The sequence below is a fragment of the Saccopteryx bilineata genome, chromosome 4 (assembly GCF_036850765.1).
Source record: "Saccopteryx bilineata isolate mSacBil1 chromosome 4, mSacBil1_pri_phased_curated, whole genome shotgun sequence".
NCBI lineage: Eukaryota > Metazoa > Chordata > Mammalia > Chiroptera > Emballonuridae > Saccopteryx > Saccopteryx bilineata.
This window is the reverse complement of record NC_089493.1, coordinates 34356766-34379642: the sequence shown is the minus strand read 5'-3', so window position 1 is coordinate 34379642 and position 22877 is coordinate 34356766. Positions and strand designations below refer to the sequence as shown.

Sequence of the window (22877 nt, the reverse complement as noted above, 5' to 3'; positions counted from 1 at the left end):
TTACAGTAGCAGAGTTGTGGAAAAGTAAAAACAAACAGAGATGGCATGCTATGTATTGATTTTTTTTTTTTACCTTGAATCTGTTAGTGATAAAATCTTGAAATTGCCTTTCCAGCTCATTTGTATAAGCATACTCTCACAACACGAACAGAGTCTGGCATCCTGGAATACTTTGATTTTGAAAAAAAAAAAAAATATATATATATATATACACACACACACACACACACACACACTAAGACATTGGCAACTAAATGTCATTAAATAAATTGCAATATATGAGATAAAGCATGTTTATATAGAGATATATTTGCAAGAATGAAGATTTCAAGATACTCCTTTTACTATTATTGTCTGAAATCAAGAATATGTGCTCATCTCTCTATGTTAGATCTTCTTCTGTAAAATGGACTTAATGTTGCTTTTCAAAAAACTGTAATAAAATTACAACAAATGTCATCATTTCTTATGGCTGAGTAGTATTCCATAGTATATATGCACCACAGCTTCTTTATCCAGTCCTCTATTGAAGGGCACTTTGGTTGCTTGCATGTCTTGGCCACTGTGAACAGTGCTGCAGTGAACATGGGGCTGCATGTATCTTTATGTACCAGTGTTTTTGAGTTTTGGGGTATATACCCAGTAGAGGGATTGCTGGGTCATATGGTAGTTCTATTTTTAGTTTTTTGAGGTACCACCATACTTTCTTCCATAATGGTTGTTACGGTGGGGAGGAGAAGGAAGGGGGAGGGGAGAGGCACAAAGAAAACCAGATAGAAGATGACAAAGACAATTTGACTTTGGGTGATGGGTATGCAACATAATTAAATGTCAAAATAACCTGGAGATGTTTTCTCTGAAAAAAAATGACAACAAATGGATTTTTATCTGTCAAATCCTAAGAGCTTCTTAGAATGGTATCATTGTATTAGAAGGACAGAATGTTTGTAAATTTGTTACTGCTTGCCAAAATGGAAACTGATAGGGAACTGAGAGTCAGAAAGTAGATTTATATAACAAAATAAACTATATGATTATTCGAATAAGTCTGGAAGTGCTATTATTTCATATGGGAACTTGGAAAGAATATGGCTGTTATTTCTTTAAGAATGGAGGACAATTGTCCAATAGAGGGAATAATCATTTCAGATAATCATTAATGACAGATACCTGATAAAAAATTGCAGGAAGAATCTAAGTTTCTTCAAAAGGTACTGAGAAGGAAAAAGCAGTCAAACTGTTAGAAGTATGGAGTCCAAAAATGAACTATTGTCAGTTTCACTGAGAGAAAGAGAGAGAGAGAGACACCAAAGGTAATAAAAGCAGTTGATTGTGCTCGACGGACCAATTGATACAACAGGAAATAAATTATACTACTTTATGAAGATTGAAGGTAGCATTGTAGTGATGGATGTCATTGGAATAATTTAAGTGTGTTTTCCCCTCACCTTCACTGTTTTCCATAGTTTGATTGCAGTATATGATATAATATCCTTTCATGTAATAATTCTTAGGATAAACTTTATGTACCAAGAAAAAAGGTCACTTTTGCTTAGGAGGTGATTCTGAATAGTGTTTGGCAAATTTTAAAAATACTTCTCTACAAAATGTGGGCATTTGAACCAATGAAAAGATAACTGTTAGTTTTGAATATTGTATAAATATATTGGACTCTTATTATGTGTCTGTTTTTGGCTATGATTTAAGACTGTATTGTATAGGAGACCTTCATTATCATGAGGTGACTTTTTAACTCCATTTGTGAGGTTCAGAAGAGATTCACAGTGATGCCAATTTCCCACTGTTGTTACACAGGGTATTTAGAGGTTTGGTTAATTATGATACTTTGATATGAGATCTGTTTGTGACCCTGTTTTACTTTCCTTTCTCATTTCCTCTCTTTTTGCCATTTTGAAGACTTTACTATAATGTAACCTGTCCTTTGAGATAGGGCTGCCTTGTGTGGTGGATAGATGAAAAAGTATCACCATCAGTATTGAATAATATTTAGAGAAATGATAGAGCTGCTTTATATAACATTGAAATCAGTCCTAGTATAAATATACCTTCCCTCATACATTTATCTTGAGCAACAATAGCAACAGAATTAACAATATCACTCTAGTTTATATTTGTTCATATTTAGTTATTTGCCTTCTAAACAAAACAAAAATAACTTAGAACAGGAGTTAGCAAAATTATTCTTTAGAGCTCTAGATAGTAATATTTTATGCTTTGGGGGATATATGGTCTCTATTATAATGACTCACCTTTGCCAGCCTGGTACTACAAAAACTAATATAAGATGATATAAATGGCCCTGGCCGGTTGGCTCAGCGGTAGAGCGTCGGCCTAGCGTGCGGAGGACCCAGGTTCGATTCCCGGCCAGGGCACATAGGAGAAGCGCCCATTTGCTTCTCCACCCCTCCGCCGCGCTTTCCCTCTCTGTCTCTCTCTTCCCCTCCCGCAGCCAAGGCTCCATTGGAGCAAGGATGGCCCGGGCGCTGGGGATGGCTCTGTGGCCTCTGCCCCAGGCGCTAGAGTGGCTCTGGTCGCAACATGGCGACGCCCAGGATGGGCAGAGCATCGCCCCTGGTGGGCGTGCGGGGTGGATCCCGGTCGGGCGCATGCGGGAGTCTGTCTGACTGTCTCTCCCTGTTTCCAGCTTCAGAAAAATGGAAAAAAAAAAAAAAAAGATGATATAAATGAATGAACTTGGTTGTACCCAATAAAACTTCATTCATAGATACTGAAATTGGATTTTCTATAATTTTCACATGTCATGAAATATTTTTTATTTATTTTTCAATTATTTAAAAATGTAAAGATCACTCTTAAATTGCAGGCAATGCAAAAATAAATAAATAAATAAATAAATAAATAAATGAAAAGAAAACAAAAAAAGGAAAAGGCAGCAAGGAGAATTTGTCCCATTGGCTATGAGTTTTCCAAACCCTATTTTAGGACATTCCTATACTATGATGAAATAGCATCTTCTCTGTTAATTAAAAGCCCATAGTTTGTAAGCTTTGAGAAGAAGGCTCTGAAAATTTAAGACAGCGAAAAGAGATGCCCCACAATAAATTAAATATATCCTGAAATCCTCATATATATGCCAAGTACTGTTCAAGATATTGGGAGTACGGCAAAAAAACAAAGAAGTGAAAAGTCTGTACCTCTTTGGAATTTACATTTTAGTGGGGTGACACTTACATGAGTAAACAAGTAAAATATGTAGTAGTAGGGATGGTGCTAAGTACTGTGGATAAAAATAAACCAGAGAAGGTTGATAGGTAGTGTGGGAAAGAAAGAGGATTGTAATTTTAATTAAGGCCATCAAGAAAGGCTTCATTGATAAGGTGACATTTGAGCAAACACCTAAAGCAGGAGAGGAAACAAACCATGAATCAAATAGAACCTGTATGTCACCCTTATAGAGATTTTTGAACAGAGGCATGACGTGATCTGACTTATATTTAAACAGGGAAATCATTTAGGAAGCTATTGAAATAATATGCAATAGATGAAAAATGATAGTGACTTAGATTAGTGATAGAGGTAGAGGTAGTGAGATATATATATACATTATTTTTTTATTAGGCAGAGAAGGAATGTATATACATTATTGATATATTTCTAAGGTAGAGGTAACAAATGGAATAAGAGAAAAATCAAGTATAAGACCCACTATTTTCTTTTTTAATTATTTTTTTATTTATTCATTTTTAGAGAGGAGAGAGAGAGACAGAGAGGGATAGAGAGGAGAGAGAAGGAGCAGGAAGCATCAACTCCCATATGTGCCTTGACCAGGCAAGCCCAGGGTTTCGAACCGGCAACCTCAGCATTTCCAAGTCGACGCTTTATCCACTGCGCCACCACAGGTCAGGCCAACACCCACTATTTTGATGGGCATTTGGAAGAATGGAATAGCCATATACGGCAATGGAGAAGACAACGTGGGAAGAGTAGGTTTGAGGAGGAAGATTAAGAATTTTACTCTGGTCGTGGAAACTTGAACTGCCTTTAAGATATCCAAGTGGAAATGTTAAGTTGGCTGTTAGATATTTACATCTGGAGAGGAGAAATCTGGGCTAGAGATACTATTTTTTTTAGAGACATCAACATTTTAATAGAAATAAAATTCATGACAATTGATAAAATCACTAGGATATTGATTACAAAGGATCCTTGCATTATGATATAGTGCCATTCCTACAACAGTGATATAACCCAACTTTTGGTGTAAGTCGAAACACACCCTAGTCTAAGTCACTTACCTATTCTAACACAGTTGTAAAATCATAATCTAGAACATAGGAACACGACTAAGGGTGACATACAGGTTCTGTTTGATTCACTGTGTTTGAACAACACAGTACTGTGTTGTTCACGGTACTGCGTATTCTTCCACCCCACCCAACCAACATAGTTTGCCCACATAGTCCCTAAGTACAATGCTAAATGGTGTAAGCCAAAACATTGATGTCTCAATTTTTAAAGTTTTTATGGGAGTGAGCGTCATAAACTCTAAACATAGTATGTTGAGACTGTCATAACCTGAGGACCCCCTGTAGTATTACTATTTCTTTATTGGTATTACTGCCCCTGCTTCTTTTCTTACTATTAAAGAGGTAGGTCGTTTTTAGTAACCTGTCCCTTCTGCTCACACACGAAGGGTGGAGGGGTCTCACTGAATCAGAAACCTGACCTACAAAGGAAGTACTATTGAGTAGGCCAGTCTCAAATTTTGCCATGGTGTAAACATGGGGGTGAATTTTCCCAAGTACCTCCTTGCTGGAAACTGTTTGCACTGGAGGTAAGTGTGAAAGGGGAGGTTGTGGGAAATGATGGGGTGAGGGCTTCCTAAACCTTTCCTAAACCTCAGAAGTGGTTTGATTCTGAGGAACGGAGAGGTTCAGGCTGGTTCGTATTTCCATGAACCAGTTCATACAGCCCTAAATTTGACCTGCTTTCCTCAAACTGGGAGTCAGAAATCCCTTTTCTCTTCTGTTTTTCTGCTGCAGAAATTCCCAACATTCCCATTTTGTGGGCTCCAGAAAGGGGTAAGCGAAGACTTCAATCCCAGCCAATCATTTTCAGATTAATAATTTTTAGTGTTTTAGTTTTTATTTTTGTTTTTTATCATTATAAAAATGCTTGGACCCATTTTTCCCATCTATTTAATTTTCTTGTGAATTGTTATGTATATCTATGTTCTAGGGTCACTCTGTATCCCTGGGCAGTAGAGTTCAGATCCATTGGCTATTTCCATTTGTGTGCTGTTCTCTTGTGGATTGTCATGCAGTTTATTGGTGACTGTTTCCTATATGGAAGACACCAAATTCAGGAGATTGCTTCGCAGTCTCATTTTTTTCCTGATGGTGTTTTGTTCCCCTGCTGACAGCTTTTCACTGTCATACCCTACTGCTTTTGATGATCTATCAGGCCTCTCTGCTATTCTATCTTCCTGTTTTGACTGCCTTTGTTTTTTTTCCTCTCTACTTTTTGCCCCAGTTTACTCATCTGCTGATTGATTTGCATTCTTTGCTCACTGGTGCTTTGTCCATCAGCAAATGGCCTGGTACTGCCATATCCATCTGCTATTTTAGCATTTTAGACTGCTCAGCATTGTCTGTTGGCTCTCTTACCATACTCCTATGCCATCTGCCTGCCTGATCTTACCCTGCCCAATCTATGCCTGTAATACTTATATGTAGGTTCAGATTGTATAGCACTTCTGCTACCTATCTCTACTTGTCTTTTGCCACTAAGTTGGAGTGCTGAATGAATTTGCTTGACTACTGTATCCTCTACCTATTTGCTGCACATGGCTGCCCCATTAATCAACTTGAGATATTATGTTCATCTCCTATGTACTCAGTCTTGAAACTTGGTGATTGGCCCATATTGCCTCCTTTATATTTCTCTGCATCTGATAAATCACTGGCATTGTTCCTCTGTTGTCTTGTATCCCTGATCAGATTTTTATTTCCAAGAAAAGTGTTGCCTATATATTGTCCAAACATATCTTAGAAATATAAAAATGCTCCGCTATTAACAGTCCAGTCCAGTTTACTCCTAAACTGAATTTTAAACTCGTTACCACCCATCCTTTCAGCTTTTTAATAGAACTCTACATTTTTCTCTTTATTTAGGAATAGATTTATGTTTGCTTCAGTTGCCTTTTCACATCATTTATTAGGTACTTTTGTTTCTTGTATATAGCATCTTTTCATAATTTTTTATATACTGTACTTATTTCCTAATTTAGTTTCCCTAATTTTTCTAGGGTATCATGAGGATAATTAACTCCTATTAATTTTGTTTAAAACTTAAAAGTACCATCTCTAAAAATAATAAATTTAGTTATAGTTCTTTGTAGTTAAGATTAAAGTATCTTTCTACTCTGATCTATTTTTTTTCTTTGAGAATACCATTTTTTAGCTGCCCCATAATTTATATAATATCAGTTCCTTAGAGATCCTTTTGATGTATTTATCTTTACATTCTTTTAGGCCATTTTTTCTTCTGTGTGGGTAAACTTTTAAAATTAATATTTTTTCCATTATTTGCTGAGTACTTGGCATTGAAAAAGAAATGGGAGTAAACAACTATCTGCATTGTCAAGCTTGTGGTTTTATTCGCTGATAGGTAAATAAAAGATAAGATCAAGAAGTGGAGAATTTTGGTTACATTAACAAACAATTTCAAGAGTCTAAGTAGATTTATACTACAGTGTGTATGTTTGCATACAAGTGTAATATGTCTATGTGTGTATATATCTATTAATTCATTGTTCTTGAAATGTAGAAAATTCTGAGTATCCATATTAAATTTTGTTTTATTTTTACTAAAAATAAAAGGTAAAAAGAAAAGAAAAAGCTAAAAAGAAAGTTATAAATTTAGGGAATATAAAAGAAAGTTATGGACTGGGTTTTTAAATTTTATTTATATTCTTCTGATAATAAATAAGTATGAAGAAAAAAACTCTAAGAAAGTCAAGAAAATCATTTCAGTAGCTTTTTTTTTTTTTACCTTCAGTTACTTTTTTTTGTTGTGGTAAAATTATACCTAACATAAAATTTACTGTTTTAACTATTTTTAAGTATACAATTAGTGGCATTAGTACATGCACAATTTTGTGCAACCACCACATCGTTATGTTTCTGTAACTTTTTTTTTTACCATCTCAATAGAAACTCTGTACCCATTAAACAATAACTCCCCCTTTTCTTTCTCCTACTGCCCTTGGTAACCTTTATTTTACTTTCTGCCTCTGAATTTGCCTATTCTAGGTAGGTCAGATAAGTGGAATCATTTTTGTCTTTCTGTGTCTAACATAACATAATATTTTCAAAGTTCATATTTGTGCATATATTAGAATTTCATTTCTTTTGAGACTACTATTCCATTGTATGTTTATACCACTATTTGTTTATCCATTTATCTGGACACTTGAGTTGTTTCATCTTTTAGCCATTATGAATAATGCTGCTATGAACATTGGTATGCAAGTATCTGTTTCTTTCTATTCTTTTGTGTATTAAACTAGAGTGTACTCAGAACCTTTAATACTTTTGTCTAAGAAGAAATTAAATCAATGGTGAAGGCATTGGGAAACTACATAACTAACACAAAATATGAATAAGTTCAAGATATTGTTTTAGGAGCAGAAAAATATTATAAACTTTTAGAAAAGTTACAGAAGACCAAGTAAGATTTAGAAGACCCTAGGTTCTAAGAATGAAAAGGAGAATGAAGTGAAATAACACAGATGGTTGAAGGACATGAAAATAATTCTGAAAAAAGTTGAATTAAAAATATATACCAGCTTCAGCACAGAATGATGTCATGTTGAAATAAAGTAATACAGACTTTTAAAGAAGAGAAGAGAGAGGCTTTGAAAGGCAAGGTTTAAATGAAGGCAGTGGGACTGGGATGAGGGCATGTTTAGAGGAACCAACAATGGGAATAGTAATTCATTTCAATTTAATAGCCCTCTATCCTAGATACACAGCCTTCTATCTATAGAGATTTTTCTAAAAAGATTCCTGGGCCCAACCCCCAGAGATTATGAGTTGGGGATATATGGTTTAGGTAGTGTGTGCATGCATGTTGTGTGTGTGTTTTAACACATTGGTAAAACACAGTGTTTGTTAAATTGAACTGTGTAGCATTATATCCTAGACCTTACAGGAGTTACAAAAGTTGGAAAGACCTGTCCTTGTCTTCAAGGAGTTTAAAACTAGAGTAGTTAAATATGCAACAATAATGGGCTTAAGAAATAAGACTTTCAGTCCGTTAGTGCATAATATTTTCACTTGTTAACTCAAAAAATTTTTTGATTATTTAATGTACTCTATCCAGCCTTTCTCAGCCAAAGTTCCTCATGTAACCTGTAAAAACACAGAAAATTGAGTGACTGTCTTCTCAATTCTTCCAGAATAAGCTTGTACTATTCTATATACATAAGTGAGAAGTTATTTTTTTACATCCAATAATTCTATTAGAATCTATTTTAAAAGGTTTATTCTATGTCATGTAATCCATTAGGTGTGTGTTACACAACTAAAAGGCCTTGCTTTCAAGGAGTTTACATTCCAAGAGAGGGAAAAGACATTTAACAAAAATTCTGTTATCCACAAAGTTTTGTTCTTTTCTTCTAATTCTTCAGAGAAAATATTCAAAATAAGAGTGATTACATATATAAGGACATTCTTTCACCTCTTGTAAGCATCATTAATTCAGGATTAAAAATGTCTTCTATATCAATGCCTCATCACAGCTGAAGTATTCTGGTAATAGTTTTAATGCCAATAATCTCTTTAATTTTGAAACCTAGAGCATTCATTCACAGATTAGTGATTTCATTGGTAACTGTTAATAAACAGCATTACCTGAATCCAAGATTATTAGTTTTATAGTGAAAGAGTAGAGATTGGCTAGAGGTAAATCGATAACTAATGTTTAGGACCGTGATGACGAACCTTTTTATAAAAACCACCCACTTTTGCAGTGCTGGTCAACCTGGTCCCTCCCGCCCACTAGTGGGCGTTCATTTTTCATAGTGGGCCAATCGCGGCGCTGTTTGGTTGCAGGAATTCCTGGTCATATTCATTAGTTTTTATGATAGATTTGTTTAGTCATTTGAATTAGAAATTATTTATCCTTTATAAATTGATGTATGCCTTTAAAGTTGAGAGCAGTTAGCTTTATTCTTATAGCTCACTGCTTGACACTGATTTTTCTAATGGAATCTCTTTAAAGTGCTACACTTAAGTTTTAGTAACCTTTTTTTCCTCCCATCTCCTTATATCCTACTATTTATTTTTAACAGCACATCTATGGAAAGCTCAAAGTACTTGCATCAGTAGAAAAGCACTAAAACAGAAATTACATCCAGATTTAACCTGTTTTCTTTTTTAATTTTTTTTTTTCCCGAAGTTAGAAGCGGGGAGGCAGTCAGACACACTCCTGCATGCGCTGGAGTGAAATCCACCGGGCATAAACACCAAGGGGGGATGCTCTGCGCCTCTGGGGCATTGCTCCATTGCGCTGGAGCCATTCTAGCGGCTGAGGCAGAGGCCATGGAGCCGTTCTCAGCACCTGGGCCAACTTTGCTCCAATGGAGCCTTGGCTGCGGGAGGGGAAGAGAGAGATAGAAAGGAAGGGGAGGGGGAGGGGTGGAGAAGCAGATGGGCGCTTCTCCTATGTACCCTGGCCGGTAATTGAACCCAGGGCTTCCACACGCTGGGCCGGTACTCTACTGCTGAGCCAACCCGCCAGGGCCCTGTTTTCTTAACAATAATGAATAAATTTTAAGGATTTTGCTTGCATTCATTCTGAAAAATATATTTAATGCAAGGAAACATTGTGTAGATACTTTAAAGTGTAGGGTATGGGATAAAGGAAAATATAAGCAAAACATTCTATTAAACTTATTAATAATATATTTTTCTTGTTTTCTCTGAAATGCTATTTTTATTTTGAGGAATGCTAAATTGAAAATAAAATTGTATGTGTTTCTATTTTGTGAAAGTTAACCTGAAAAGGCAATTATCTGTTACTCTCTTATTAACCTTCAAGTCCTTTTTATATTTAATAACACGAAAATCCCGTAAATTTCCTCATGATCATGAGATTCTTTATAGGTAATTACTCCTTTTTTCCCTCGATTCTTTCCTGAAGAATGGTAGGATATGTTCAGGAGCTTGCCAGGGAAGATGTAACTTCCTTACGTGAACGTTTTGTGGAGGTAGTTTCACTCCTTTGGTTTTGAATATAGACAGTGACCATAACAGGCACTAATAGCCAGTCTCTATATCTCCTAATCTCTTTTTCTCCCCTTTGCTATCCTATCATCAGCTGTTTTAGTGTTGCTGGCAAAAACAAACATTGCACCTGAGGTACAGTGGTCTGGTGGAGTGAAGTGACAAAGAGATCTCTGAGGGAAAGTTAATTGCCCAGATACAGAAACTATTTGGTTTAAAACTCCTTTATATTTATTTAATAGTCTTTAACATCAAAATCATTACCTGAAAAATGCACTTTTTGAACATTTGGATGTTTATGAAGTACAAAACACTTCTAACTTTTGTATTTATCTCTTAATGCTTTTAGACTTCTTGTAATATTTAGTACTTAGGAAGAAATAGAAATTATTTTCTGTTCATTGAGGCAGTATTAAAAACATTTCAGATATTCATGAATCAATATTTTTTGTTTATAGACATATTACTGTGGTAGATGTGTGCATATTTATTTTGCAGAGATAATAATTCCATTTTAGAGATCTTAAACAATATTCTGAAAAAAATATCACTTTTATAGGTTAAATTATTTTCTAATCCCAACTCAATGTCTTCTGATTAAAAAGTCAATCTTGTCAGTGTTAAAAGACAGAGCTTTTTGAGATATTCTGCTTTTCATGATCGTTACTGATTAAAAAAATAAAACTGAAAATCATCTGCAGAAAGCTCCTCTTTTATTGACAAGAGATATCTTCAAATTTCCATTCTATTCCTAGTGTTGGAATTTTAGGATCACAGCATTTAGCTTATATTGTAAGTGTTCAATAAGAGCATGAAATGGTGACATTTTTATTGTGACATAGTATTAAAATGCCATTTTAACTGAAAAATATATGCTCATTTAGGAGGAAAAAAAATTGCTTTTTTAATCTTGCCTTTTAGTAATAGCTTTAAAAACTCCTATTTCTATGAATATAGATATATTTATGAAGTAAATAAAAAACACCAATAATCTTGACACATAATTATTAACTAGGACTAATTGATTAATTTGAACAATTAGGAACCCATCATAAATACATGTTTGGATTTCTTAATAACCTTATCTCGATAGTTACCATAGCTACTAAAATTTATTGTGTACTTACCGTGTGCCAGGCTATGTAATATCTTATTTAATCCTAACAACAAACCCATACAATAGTTACCACTTAACAGATAAGAAAATTACACTTAGAAAGATTAAATCATTAAATAAGTTAACCCAGATCACAGAGCCTAGTAGAAGATAATAGAACGAGAATTTGAAATAGGTAGTCTTACTCCATAGCCCTTGCTTTTAATTACTCTCCTTTTTATAGAAATTAAACTTTTCCCATATAATAACTATTCTGTAAAAAAGGGGGGTATCTATCAATCACTACAGAGTATATGCAAGCTATGAGTAATTTATTTTCCTGTTATTACTTAGATTCTTATTTTCTATCATAATCATTTTCTTTATATAAATTGTCAAATACATCTCTGATTATCACTTTAGAAATAGTTCTAAAAGAAGAATAACTGAATGAGAATATATGTACAAATTTATATTATTTATATTATCAGTTTGTGAGAGTGCATATTTATTATCGTTTTTAATCTTACCAGTTTGCTAGATAAAAAAATGTATGCCTTTATTGGCATATTGTAGACCAAAAATGGGTTGAAACATGTTTCTTGTACTTGTCCAATTTTGTTTCTTCTTCTATAAACCACCTGTTTTCTTTGCTCAGTTTTCTTTTGTCTCAATAACCTGTTCTTTTTTTTTTTAATTTTTTTTCTCTTTATTCATTTTTAGAGAGGAGACAGAGAGGGAGAGAGAGAGAGACAGAGAGAGAGAAGGGGGGAGGAGCTGGAAGCATCAACTCCCATATGTGCCTTGACCAGGCAAACCCAGGGTTTCGAACCGGCAACCTCAGCATTTCCAGGTCGACGCATTATCCACTGCGCCACCACAGGTCAGGCTCAATAACCTGTTCTTAAGGACCAATTCTAATTACAAAGAGAAGTATAAGGAATTGCTCATCAGGAAATACTTTTGGCAGAGTCAGATTTATATTTTAACTATAACATTTGAAACATAAATATGTATATAGCAGTTTACTTTCTCTTTTCTTAAATTCCATTAATAAAATAGGAATCAATTATTTCATTACCCTCTTACAACAGAGGTCAAGCTCAAACACTTTCTGAATCAAAGGCATGCAGTTAATAAAATACACATCATTTTCTAGCAAGCTACTTATGCCCTTTGTGGAGTTTTTTTTAATAGCTGATGCATAATAGTTTATTTTCTAACTTTTTAATGAAATGTTTATGATAAATACTTTATGAATAGATAATTATTGAGCCTTAGTATTTTAATTTTTTAAAGTTTTTCAGGCCCTGGCTAGTTGGCTCAGTGGTAGAGCATCAGCCTAGTGTGTGGATGTCCTGGGTTCAGTTCCCTATCAGGGCACACAAGAGAAGCAACCATCTGCTTCTCTACCCATTTCCCTTCCCCACCATCTCTCTCTCCCCTGTCCTGCAGCCATAGCTCAATTGGCTCAAGCAAGGATGGCTTCATGGCCTCAGCCTCAGGCACCAAAAGAATAGCTTCGTTGCTGAGAAATGGAACAACACTCCAGATGGGCAGAGCATGGCCCCATAGGGGGCTTGCGGGATGGATCCCAGTCGGGGCTCATGAGGGAGTCTGTCTCTCTGTCTGCCCTGCTCTCACTTAATTAAAAAAATTTTTTTCACTGATTTAAGAGAGAGTGGATACAGGGAGAGAGAAAGAGAGAGAAGCATCAACTCATTGTTTCACATAGTTGTCCCATTTAGTTCTGTACTTAATTGCCTCCCATACCTGCCCTGACCAGGGGTTAAACATGCAACTTCTAGCACGCCAGGTTAACACCTTTTACACTGAAGCACCCAGCTAGGGCCTTGAACCTTAATATTTTAGAATGAATGCTTTGTTCATAGATTTTTTTAAAACCTTGGGAAATAATTTATAATTAAATTGTGTACACACAGCTACTATTCACATTTTTTAAATACCAAAGATATAGTCCTATTTGCAAATTATTTTGCACCATAAGAATTCCAGTGAAGGCCCTGGCCGGTTGGCTCAGTGGTAGAGCGTCGGCCTCGCGTGCAGAAGTCCTGGGCTCGATTCCCGGCCAGGGCACACAGGAGAGGTGCCCATCTGCTTCTCCACCCCTCTCCCTCTCCTTCCTCTCTGTCTCTCTCTTCCCCTCCCGCAGCCAAGGCTCCATTGGAGCAAGGATGGCCCGGGCACTGGGGATGGCTCCTTGGCCTCTGCCCCAGGCGCTAGAGTGGCTCTGGTCGCGACAGAACGATGCCCCGGAGGGGCAGAGCATCGCCCCCTGGTGGGCAGAGCATCGCCCCCTGGTGGGCAGAGCATCGCCCCCTGGTGGGCGTGCCGGGTGGATCCCGGTCAGGCGCATGCGGGAGTCTGTCTGACTGTTTCTCCCCATTTCCAGCTTCGGAAAAATACAAAAAAAAAAAAAAAGAATTCCAGTGAAAACAATATTCTGGTATGCAATTAATGTGAGTTACATTTAATTATCTAGACATTTAAAGCATTTTATAAATGTTTTCTGACAGGCAGAGCTTAGCTTCCCTCAAAAGAGCCTATATTTTTAGTCTCTGCTAACCATTTAAGCCCAAAGTTTTTTGGTAAGTGTTTAACACTTGGCTTGTAATTTTCCACAGAAACATTATTTATGTATATTATTCTCAATCAGTGGCATTTTTGGTCCTCAGAGAACATTTGGCAATGCCTGGTGACATTTTGGGTTGTCACAACTAGAGGTGTGCTACTTGACATCATGTGAATAGAGGCCAGGGATACTTCTAAACATTCTACAATGTACTGGACAGCCCCTACAACAAAGAATTCTCTGGCCCCAAATGTTAATAGTGCAGAAATTTATATAATATTATTGAATACTCACTAACTGCTAGGCACTGTGTTGGGGCCGGGGACACATGGACAGAAAGTTATGATCTTAGCACTCTGGGAAGTTACATTATAGTTAGTAAATGGAAAGAATTGGATAAATAAAGGACAACTTGATTATCAATATGGTAGTGTGCATATTTGATATATTTAGGAGCTAGAAAATGTTTGCCTGAGGGAATTAGAGAAATTTTCACAGTCATACTAGAACTGTCTTTGTTGTTGTTGTTTACACTGTTTATCTTTTAATTATATTTACAAAGGGCACAGGAATAGTATAGTTATAGCTTAATGGATTTTCAAAAATGAACATATTCATATATCCAGCAACTTCCAATTCCAGACACCAGAATATTATCAGCATCCCAGAAGACCATCTTGTGCTGCCTTTCCATTACAGCCCAACTGTTAAGAGTGACTACTGTATAGATTTTTTTTTTTTACTAAACTTTGTATAAATGAAACCATGTAGTATGTAATATTTTCTGTCTGGATTCTTTAGCTCAACATTATGTTTGTAATATCGATTCATATTCTTGTATGTAGTTGTTTGTTCGTTGTCATTATCACATAGTAGTCTGTTATAGAAATGTGCCAATATTTGTTCTACTGCAAAGAAGTTATCATTTCTGTAAAGGCACAATGGGTGAAATCATAAATCTTCCAGTAGGTTAGCCTGGCTGCAGACTGGGTTTTGAGAGGGAAGTGGCAGGAGAGAACCCTCAGAGGTGCATAAAGGGTCAGATGGTGGAGGCTCTCTGTGTCGTGTAAAACTTGGATTTGCCTATAGAAGGCAATGAAAGTATTATTAAAGATATTAAACAGCACTGCATTTAATGATATTTGAAATTTAGAAAGACCACTTTAGCAACAGAGTAGAGATGGGTTGAGTGAAAGTAAACTTAGTTATCACATAAATCAGGAGGTTATTGGAATATTCAAACAAAGGTGCTGAAAACCTAAATGCAGTTGAGGATAAAAAGGAATAGATGGCTAAAATTTAAAATATATATATTTTTAAAGGATAGATGACTCTCTGAACAGAATTTATAGCACTTTTTGACTAACTGGGTGTGAAAATTGCAGAGAGTAGTTTCCTGAGCAAACCTTCAAAAACCTGTATGTGTTACTGAAATACAAAATGTGAACAATGAAGAAAAAAATAGAATTAGATATCAATAATTAAAATTGAATGCAAAATAATGTCTAGAGTTACCTTTAGTGTTCAAACTTGTAGAACAATAAATATCACTGTTGAAAATGAATAAATTGATGGAAATCTTTATGGAGATCTCTAAGGAAATTGGTTAGTCTAGTCTGATTAACAGCATTGGCTTTTGTTTTCATTTTAATTTAAAACTTACTCTTCTTTTTTTTGTAGTTTTAGATTTCCTTTTTATTTTTTTATTTTATTTATTGGTTTTTAGAGACAGGAGGAAGAGAGAGAGAGAAGGGGAAAAGCAGAGAAGCAGTAAGTATCTACTCATAGTAGGTGCTTTCTGTATGTGCCTTGATTTGAACCAGCAACCTCAATGTTCCAGGTCAATGCTTTATCCACTGTGCCACCACAGATCAGGCTGTTTTAGGTTTCACTAGTTTTACTTTTCACTAAATTTATACGTTTAATCATGAATAAGGTTGTTTTCAGCTCAGAAAGAAAAAATGAGAGAGGGTCTGTGCTTCTGTGCATGCATCTCTCTGTGTGTGTATATGCGTGTTAAAAGCAAGAGCTGGGAGAGGAAAAGAAAAAGGATTAAAATATTGCATCTTTATGAATAAGAAAGAAATTGTCTGAAGTATAGAATTAATAGAGTTCCTGGTTTTTATCTCTAGATGGAACGATTACTGTATTTTAATTTATACATGCTTCCCGTAAGAAAATACAGGCAATGAGTCAGTAAATTCCTTATAGTCACCAAGCTGTAGCATCAGTTCAAAGACATTTTGATTGCTATCTGAGACAGTGGTCAAGCTAGTGGTCTCTTTGTGACTTAGCAAATGAATACGATTAGCTTTTGGTACCACAGCACTGCCTATCAATGTTTTGGAAGATGAAGAACTTTAACATGACTTTTTTTAAAGTTGTGATCCCTTTATTTATAGATATTATTATTCAACTAGAAAACCCAAAGGAATCCATCGAAAAAGTATTAGAATCAAGAAAAGTTCAGGTGGCTGAATATAAGAGTATATATATTATTTTATAAATATTAACAGACTAATGTTATTTAAATTAGAAACAATCCACTAGAAAATAAATGGAAAAATATCTTTTTTTCTATAGCAGAAAAATGGAAACTTCATAATACCTAAGAACTTTGCCATCTCTGAATAAAGAAAACTTTATTAAAGGACATACATATCACTTGCATGATTAGGAAGTAATGCCATGTACTTAAATGCAAATATTTCTGTGAAATTGTCAGTTTATGTTAAATTGATTGGTAAATGTGATATACTTCCCAGTGGATTTTGGGGAGAATATACCAAGTTGATTCTGAATGTAGTTTTAAAAGAACAAATGAATGAAAATTGCTAGTGAGAGGGCCTTACTCAATCAGATGTAAAAACAAAGCACAGTAAGTGTTCAGTACATTACATGAAAACAAACTCAGAAATAATCCAACCAAATGATGTTTCATTGATCTATAAATGTATAAAATTGGAACTTAATAATTATAAATGCGACATTTCAAGACATTGGAGGAAAATGAATCATTCAATAAAAGATGTTGAGAAAATTGGATATCTATTTTAGTCAAGAAGATTGATCATGTAACATAAAATTAATCTATAGATAGATTAAACATTTAAACAAAAACTATAACTTTATATTTTAAAAATTAATCAGTTCTATTTATGGTCTCTAGGTGAAAGAAACCTTTCTAATTGAGACATGAAACCCAGAATATATAATAAAAATATTAATAGAACCTCCTATATAAACATTTGAAAGCTTTTTAATATTTTTTATATTTATTGATTTGAGAGAGAAATATTAATTTATTGTTCCACTTATTTATGCATTCATTGATTGATTATTCTTGTATGTGCGTTGACCAAGGATCAAATCAAAACCTTGGTATCCGGATGATGTTCTAACCAACTGATCTACCCAGTGGTAAGGCCCACATTTGAAACCTCTGAATAGCCAAATCATCTTGCAAAAACTGTTACACATGTCAAATTATAAATTAATATTTTCAATACATTTAACTGCCAACAGTTTAATATTTTTAATATATAAAGTTTTCTAGTAATTCAATAGGAGGAACATGTCCCTCAATATAGAATAGTAGGCAAAAGATATAAATAGACAATTTGCAAGGAAAAAGATGCAAGATGCTTTTACATATGTACTTGTTATAACTTGTAAGAAATGCAAGTTTTAAAAATATTCTATTGCTTTGAACGCCTCAGTTCAGAAGCTATTTAAAATTGAGATTGCCTGCAATAGGCAAGTTTGGGTGAAAAACACATTGTTCTTTGGAAGATAAATTGGTACCATCCTTCTGTAGGGCAGCCTTCAGTGTGTGTCAGATATTTTAATGTAATGATATAAAAGACATTCATTTAATAGGGAAATAAAGCAGTTTGCAAATAGTATACAGTCTGAAATAGTTCCTTTGGTACTTTGAAAAACCTTTCCTCTATAGAAGAACTTGACCAGTAAAAGGCCATACCCTCTGAGGCATACCCTGTAAAAGGACATGCACTATCAGTCTTTAGACTCACTCATCCCAAATAGTACCATGACTTGGAGGTCAGAGCAGCAGGGAATAGGAGCCAGGACTTAGGGGTGACAGAAGGTACCCTGAGGCAGATGTCTATAGCAGCACTGCTGGTGAAATACTTATCTTCAGACAAATGGTAATGTGTAAAGTTCAGCCTGTGATTCCCTGACACTATGAGACCCATGTGGGAAGCTGAAGTAGAAACTGTCAGTGGTGCCCTTCAGCTAAAGGTAGAAACAGAAATTATTTTTTTCCAAAGGAAATTTCCCCACTTTAATTCAGCCATCCTCCCAACAGATTAAGATCAAGTAATGAATATGGCCAAAACTCACTAACCACAAGTAATTTAGGAAAACTGTTATTCATTAGATCAGCGGTTCTAAACCTGTGGGTCGCAACCCCGGTGGGGGTGGAACGACCAAAACACAGGGGTTGCCTATAGCCATTGGAAAACGACCAAAACACAGGGGTCACCTAAAGCCATCAGAAAACGACCAAAACACAGGGGTCGCCTAAAGCCATCAGAAATACATATTTTATTTAAAAATGTATTGTATAATAAATATGTATTTTCCGATGGCTTTAGGCGACCCCTGTGTTTTGGTCGTTCGACCTCCGCCGGGGTCGCGACGCACAGGTTCAGAACCGCTGCATTCCATGGACTAGAACTTTTCAAATACAAAAATATAAGACATCTAAGAATTAGGTGACTTATTACTGTTCATACTGGCGAACTTTCGTTTAGGACAAATGTGAAACCAGACAGGAAGCAGGCACAACGGAAGTATATCAAACTGTCCCTAGCAAGCCAGGATGTATGTTTAACCTGCCTATGGTGAAAAGTCCATAAGAACAAAGACACAACAAGATAAAGACATAACAAGAGACCATTATTTATGAATGAGCAAATTTGGGGGTAAATGGGACTAAGAAATAAGAAAATATAAGTTTAAAATATCAGTGAACTGCCTGACCTGTGGTGGCGCAGTGGATAAAGCGTCGACCTGGAACGCTGAGGTCGCCGGTTGGGGGCCCTGCACTTGTCTGGTCAAGGCACATATGGGGTTGATGCTTCCTGCTCCTCCCCCCTTTCTCCCCCTCCTCTCTAAAATGAATAAATTTAAAAAAATTAAAATAAAATAAAATATCAGTGAACAGATAAAACAGCAGATTAGACCAGCAGAAGAGTGAATTAGCATACTGAAGTATTTTTCTGAGGAAATTACCTCATATTGGAAAATTACATTAGAAACATGATTTAATGGAAATGTGAAAGAAACATAGGTATGGAGAATGAAATAAGAAGATCCAAAATACATTACATCATAGCCCAAAAGGAAAAAATGGAGAAAAAGAAATGATCTCAAAAGTAACCAGAGAGAAAGGACAGATCAATTATATAAAAATGACAGCAGAAAGAATTTTAAAAAAATATATTGAATACCTTCAGAGTATTTAAAAAATTTTCTTCAAAGTATTGAAAAAGTTATATTGGACATTACTTTGCACAGTTTACCATTTTGTGATGTACATATGTGAAATGTTTACTGAGATTCACAATATAATACACAAATTTGTTCTAAATTTTTGGATAGAGCCATTTAGACCATATTTATTAGGTCAGAACAACAATAATATCAAATTCTAAGATGACATTTTCCCATTAGATTAGTGAAAATCACTAGAGTTTTTTCATTAAAATAGTATTTGATTTAGATAGAGAAGAATTGATATGTTTTAAGCATATTAGATGCTTTTAATCTAATAATCATGATTGACTTTATTAATATTTAAATAAAATAATTATTTCAAAAATGAATTAAATTTCTAAGATTATATATTTTTTCTTTTTAATGTATTCAATACTTTAAATTTTTCTCATGCTACCTGCCTCCTACTTTGATATTTTTGGGAGCAATTTTTTGAAATCTCCCATTACATAATAAAAATAGTTACATTTTAATATAAAAATAGTATATTAAAAGTTTTGCTTCTCGCACATAATTTGGCCTCTGACATATAATAATTTTATTGTTCTATTTAACTTAAAAACTTTGGAAAATCTTCAGCATAATCCACAAAACAATCTTAATATATCAGGATTGAAAACTCACTCATTTTTGAGGCTCATGTCATAGGTATCCATAGTTCAGCAAAAATCAGTGTCCTTTTATCTTTAAAGATTTATCAGACTCAAAACATATTGTACTGAGATAGCAACTGAGTAATTGTGAGGTTACTTTTCTGTTACTCTAATGAGCCATATCATTTGTCCTTGCATTATATAATCTTTACAGTCTTGAATACACTAGTATTTTAGATTTCTATTAATTGCTATTTATTTAGCTTTCGGACCTACCTCTGTGAATGACACAGAACATTTTTATAAATAACTTTAAGAATACACCTACAGGAGTGATGTCATAGAAATAGCGCCGTGGGGACACGGACCAAAAAATCTCCCCAAAATTTCAACAAGTTCAACAGCCAGAGACAGAAAAATCTATCCTCAGAGCATCCGAGAGTTTCACACCCTGAAGGCGAAGTGCTATCAACAAGACCACTCTCAGATGCCATTAAGAAAAAGGAAATCAAATATCATGGATACAAAAGAAATAGAAGTAACACAGATAGATGTGGAAAAATCTATGGAGAAAAATTTAATATATTGGAAACCTTGGAGCTAAATGACAGAGAATTTAAAATAGAAATCCTAAAAATACTCAGAGATATACAAGAAAACACAGAAAGGCAATTTAGGGAGCTCAGAAAACAACTCAATGAACACAAAGAATATATTACCAAGGAAATTGAAACTATAAAAACAAATCAAACAGAGATGAAAAACTCAATTCATGAACTGAAAAACAAGGTAACAAGCTTAGCTAATAGAACAGGCCAGATAGAAGGTAGGATTAGTGACATAGAAGACAAGCAACATGAGGCACAAAAGAGAGAAGAAGAGAGAGACTCAAAATTTTTAAAAAATGAGAAAGCCCTACAGGAATTGTCTGACTCCATCAAAAAGAATAACATAAGAATAATAGGTATATCAGAGGGAGAAGAGAGAGAAAATGGAATGGAGAATTTATTCAAACAAATAATAGATGAGAACTTCCCAAGCCTGTGGAAAGAACTAAAGCCTCAAATTCAAGAAGCAAACAGAACACCGAGTTTTCTTAACCACAACAAACCTAATCCAAGGCACATCATAATGAAAATGGCAAAACCAACGACAAAGAAAAAATTCTCAAGGCAGCCAGGGAAAAGATTACGACATATAAAGGAAGGCCTATTAGATTATCATCATATTTTTCAGCAGAAACTCTACAAGCTAGAAGAGAGTGGACCCCAATATTTAAAGTCCTGAAAGAGAGGAACTTTCAGCCAAGAATACTATACCCATCAAAGTTATCTTTCAAGTACGAAGGAGAAATAAAAACATTCACAAATACAGAAAAGATGAGGGAATTTATCATCAGAAAACCCCCACTCCAGGAAATACTAAAGGGGGTTTTCCAACCAGATCCAAAGAACAAAACAAAACAAAACCACAAGTAAAAGCTTCACCAAGAACACAATAAAACCAAATTTAAACTGTGACAACAAAAGCAAAAAAAAGGGGGGAGAGGACAGAGATTAACAGTAGCAAAAGACAATGAAGTGCAGAAACACTCGCAACATAGGGTACTACACTGAATATGGTAGGTACCCTTTTCATTACTTAATGGTAACCACACTTAAAAAAACCACCACAGAAGCACATGAATTAAAAAAAGTAGCAATGGAGGAAAGAAGTATGGAATACAAACAAACAAAAACAAACGACAGAAAAACAAAAGAGAAGAATCAAACAAGATACAAAACTAACAGAAAGCAATTTATAAAATGGCAAGAGGAAATCCACGTGTCAATAATTACACTAAACGTAAATGGATTAAACTCACCAATAAAAAGACACAGAGTAGCAGAATGGATTACAAAAGAAAATCCAACTGTATGGATTTTCAAGAAACACATCTAAGCAACAAGGATAAAAACAAATTCAAAGTGAAAGGCTGGAAAACAACACTCCAAGCAAATAACATCCAAAAAAAAGCAGGCGTAGCAATACTCCTATCTGATCATGCTGACTACAAGACAGCAAAAGTACTCAGAGACAAAAATGGTCATTTCATAATGATTAAGGGCATGCTGAATCAAGAAGACATAACAATCCTTAATATATATGCACCAAACCAAGGAGCACCAAAATATATGACAGCTACTTATTGATCTAAAAACAAAAACTGACAAAAATACAATCATACTTGGAGACCTGAATATACCGCTGACAACTCTAGATCGGTCATCCAAACAGAAAATCAATAAAGATATAGTGACCTTAAACGAAACACTAGAGAACCTGGATATGATAGACATCTATAGAACATTTCATCCCAAAGCGACAGAGTATACATTTTTCTCTAGTGTACACGGAACATTCTCAAGAATTGACCATATGTTGGGCCATAAAAATAACATCAGCAAATTCAGAAAAATTGAAATTGTACCAAGCATATTTTCTGATCATAAAGCGTTGAACCTAGAATTCAACTGCAAAAAAAAGGAAAAAAACCCACAAAAATGTGGAAACTAAACAACATACTTTTAAAAAATGAATGGGTCAAAGAAGCAATAAGCGCAGAGATCAAAAGATATATACAGACAAATGAAAATGACAATACGACATATCAGAATCTCTGGGATGCAGCAAAAGCAGTGATAAGAGGGAAGTTCATATCACTTCAGGCATATATGAACAAACAAGAGAAAGCCCAAGTGAACCACTTAACTTCACACCTTAAGGAACTAGAAAAAGAAGAACAAAGACAACCCAAAACC

The 22877-nt window shown here is 34.8% G+C and overlaps 1 protein-coding gene and 1 non-coding gene across 9 annotated transcripts in view; both read left to right on the top strand.

Moving 5' to 3' along the window:
* GPHN (gephyrin) overlaps positions 1 to 22877 on the top strand; it is a 524116-nt gene that overhangs the window by 227661 nt on the left and 273578 nt on the right. For 4 of the 8 annotated variants that reach the window (XM_066272870.1, XM_066272869.1, XM_066272865.1 and 1 more), the window contains exon 5: positions 5025 to 5063. The exons of the other annotated variants lie outside the window; for them this stretch is intronic. In XM_066272870.1, the coding sequence (XP_066128967.1) occupies positions 5025 to 5063 (39 nt within the window). The remainder of the gene's footprint in view (positions 1 to 5024; positions 5064 to 22877) is intronic. 8 annotated transcript variants of the gene reach the window in all.
* On the top strand, positions 13389 to 13464 carry TRNAA-CGC (transfer RNA alanine (anticodon CGC)). The gene has a single exon. It is a non-coding gene; the product is annotated as a tRNA-Ala (tRNA).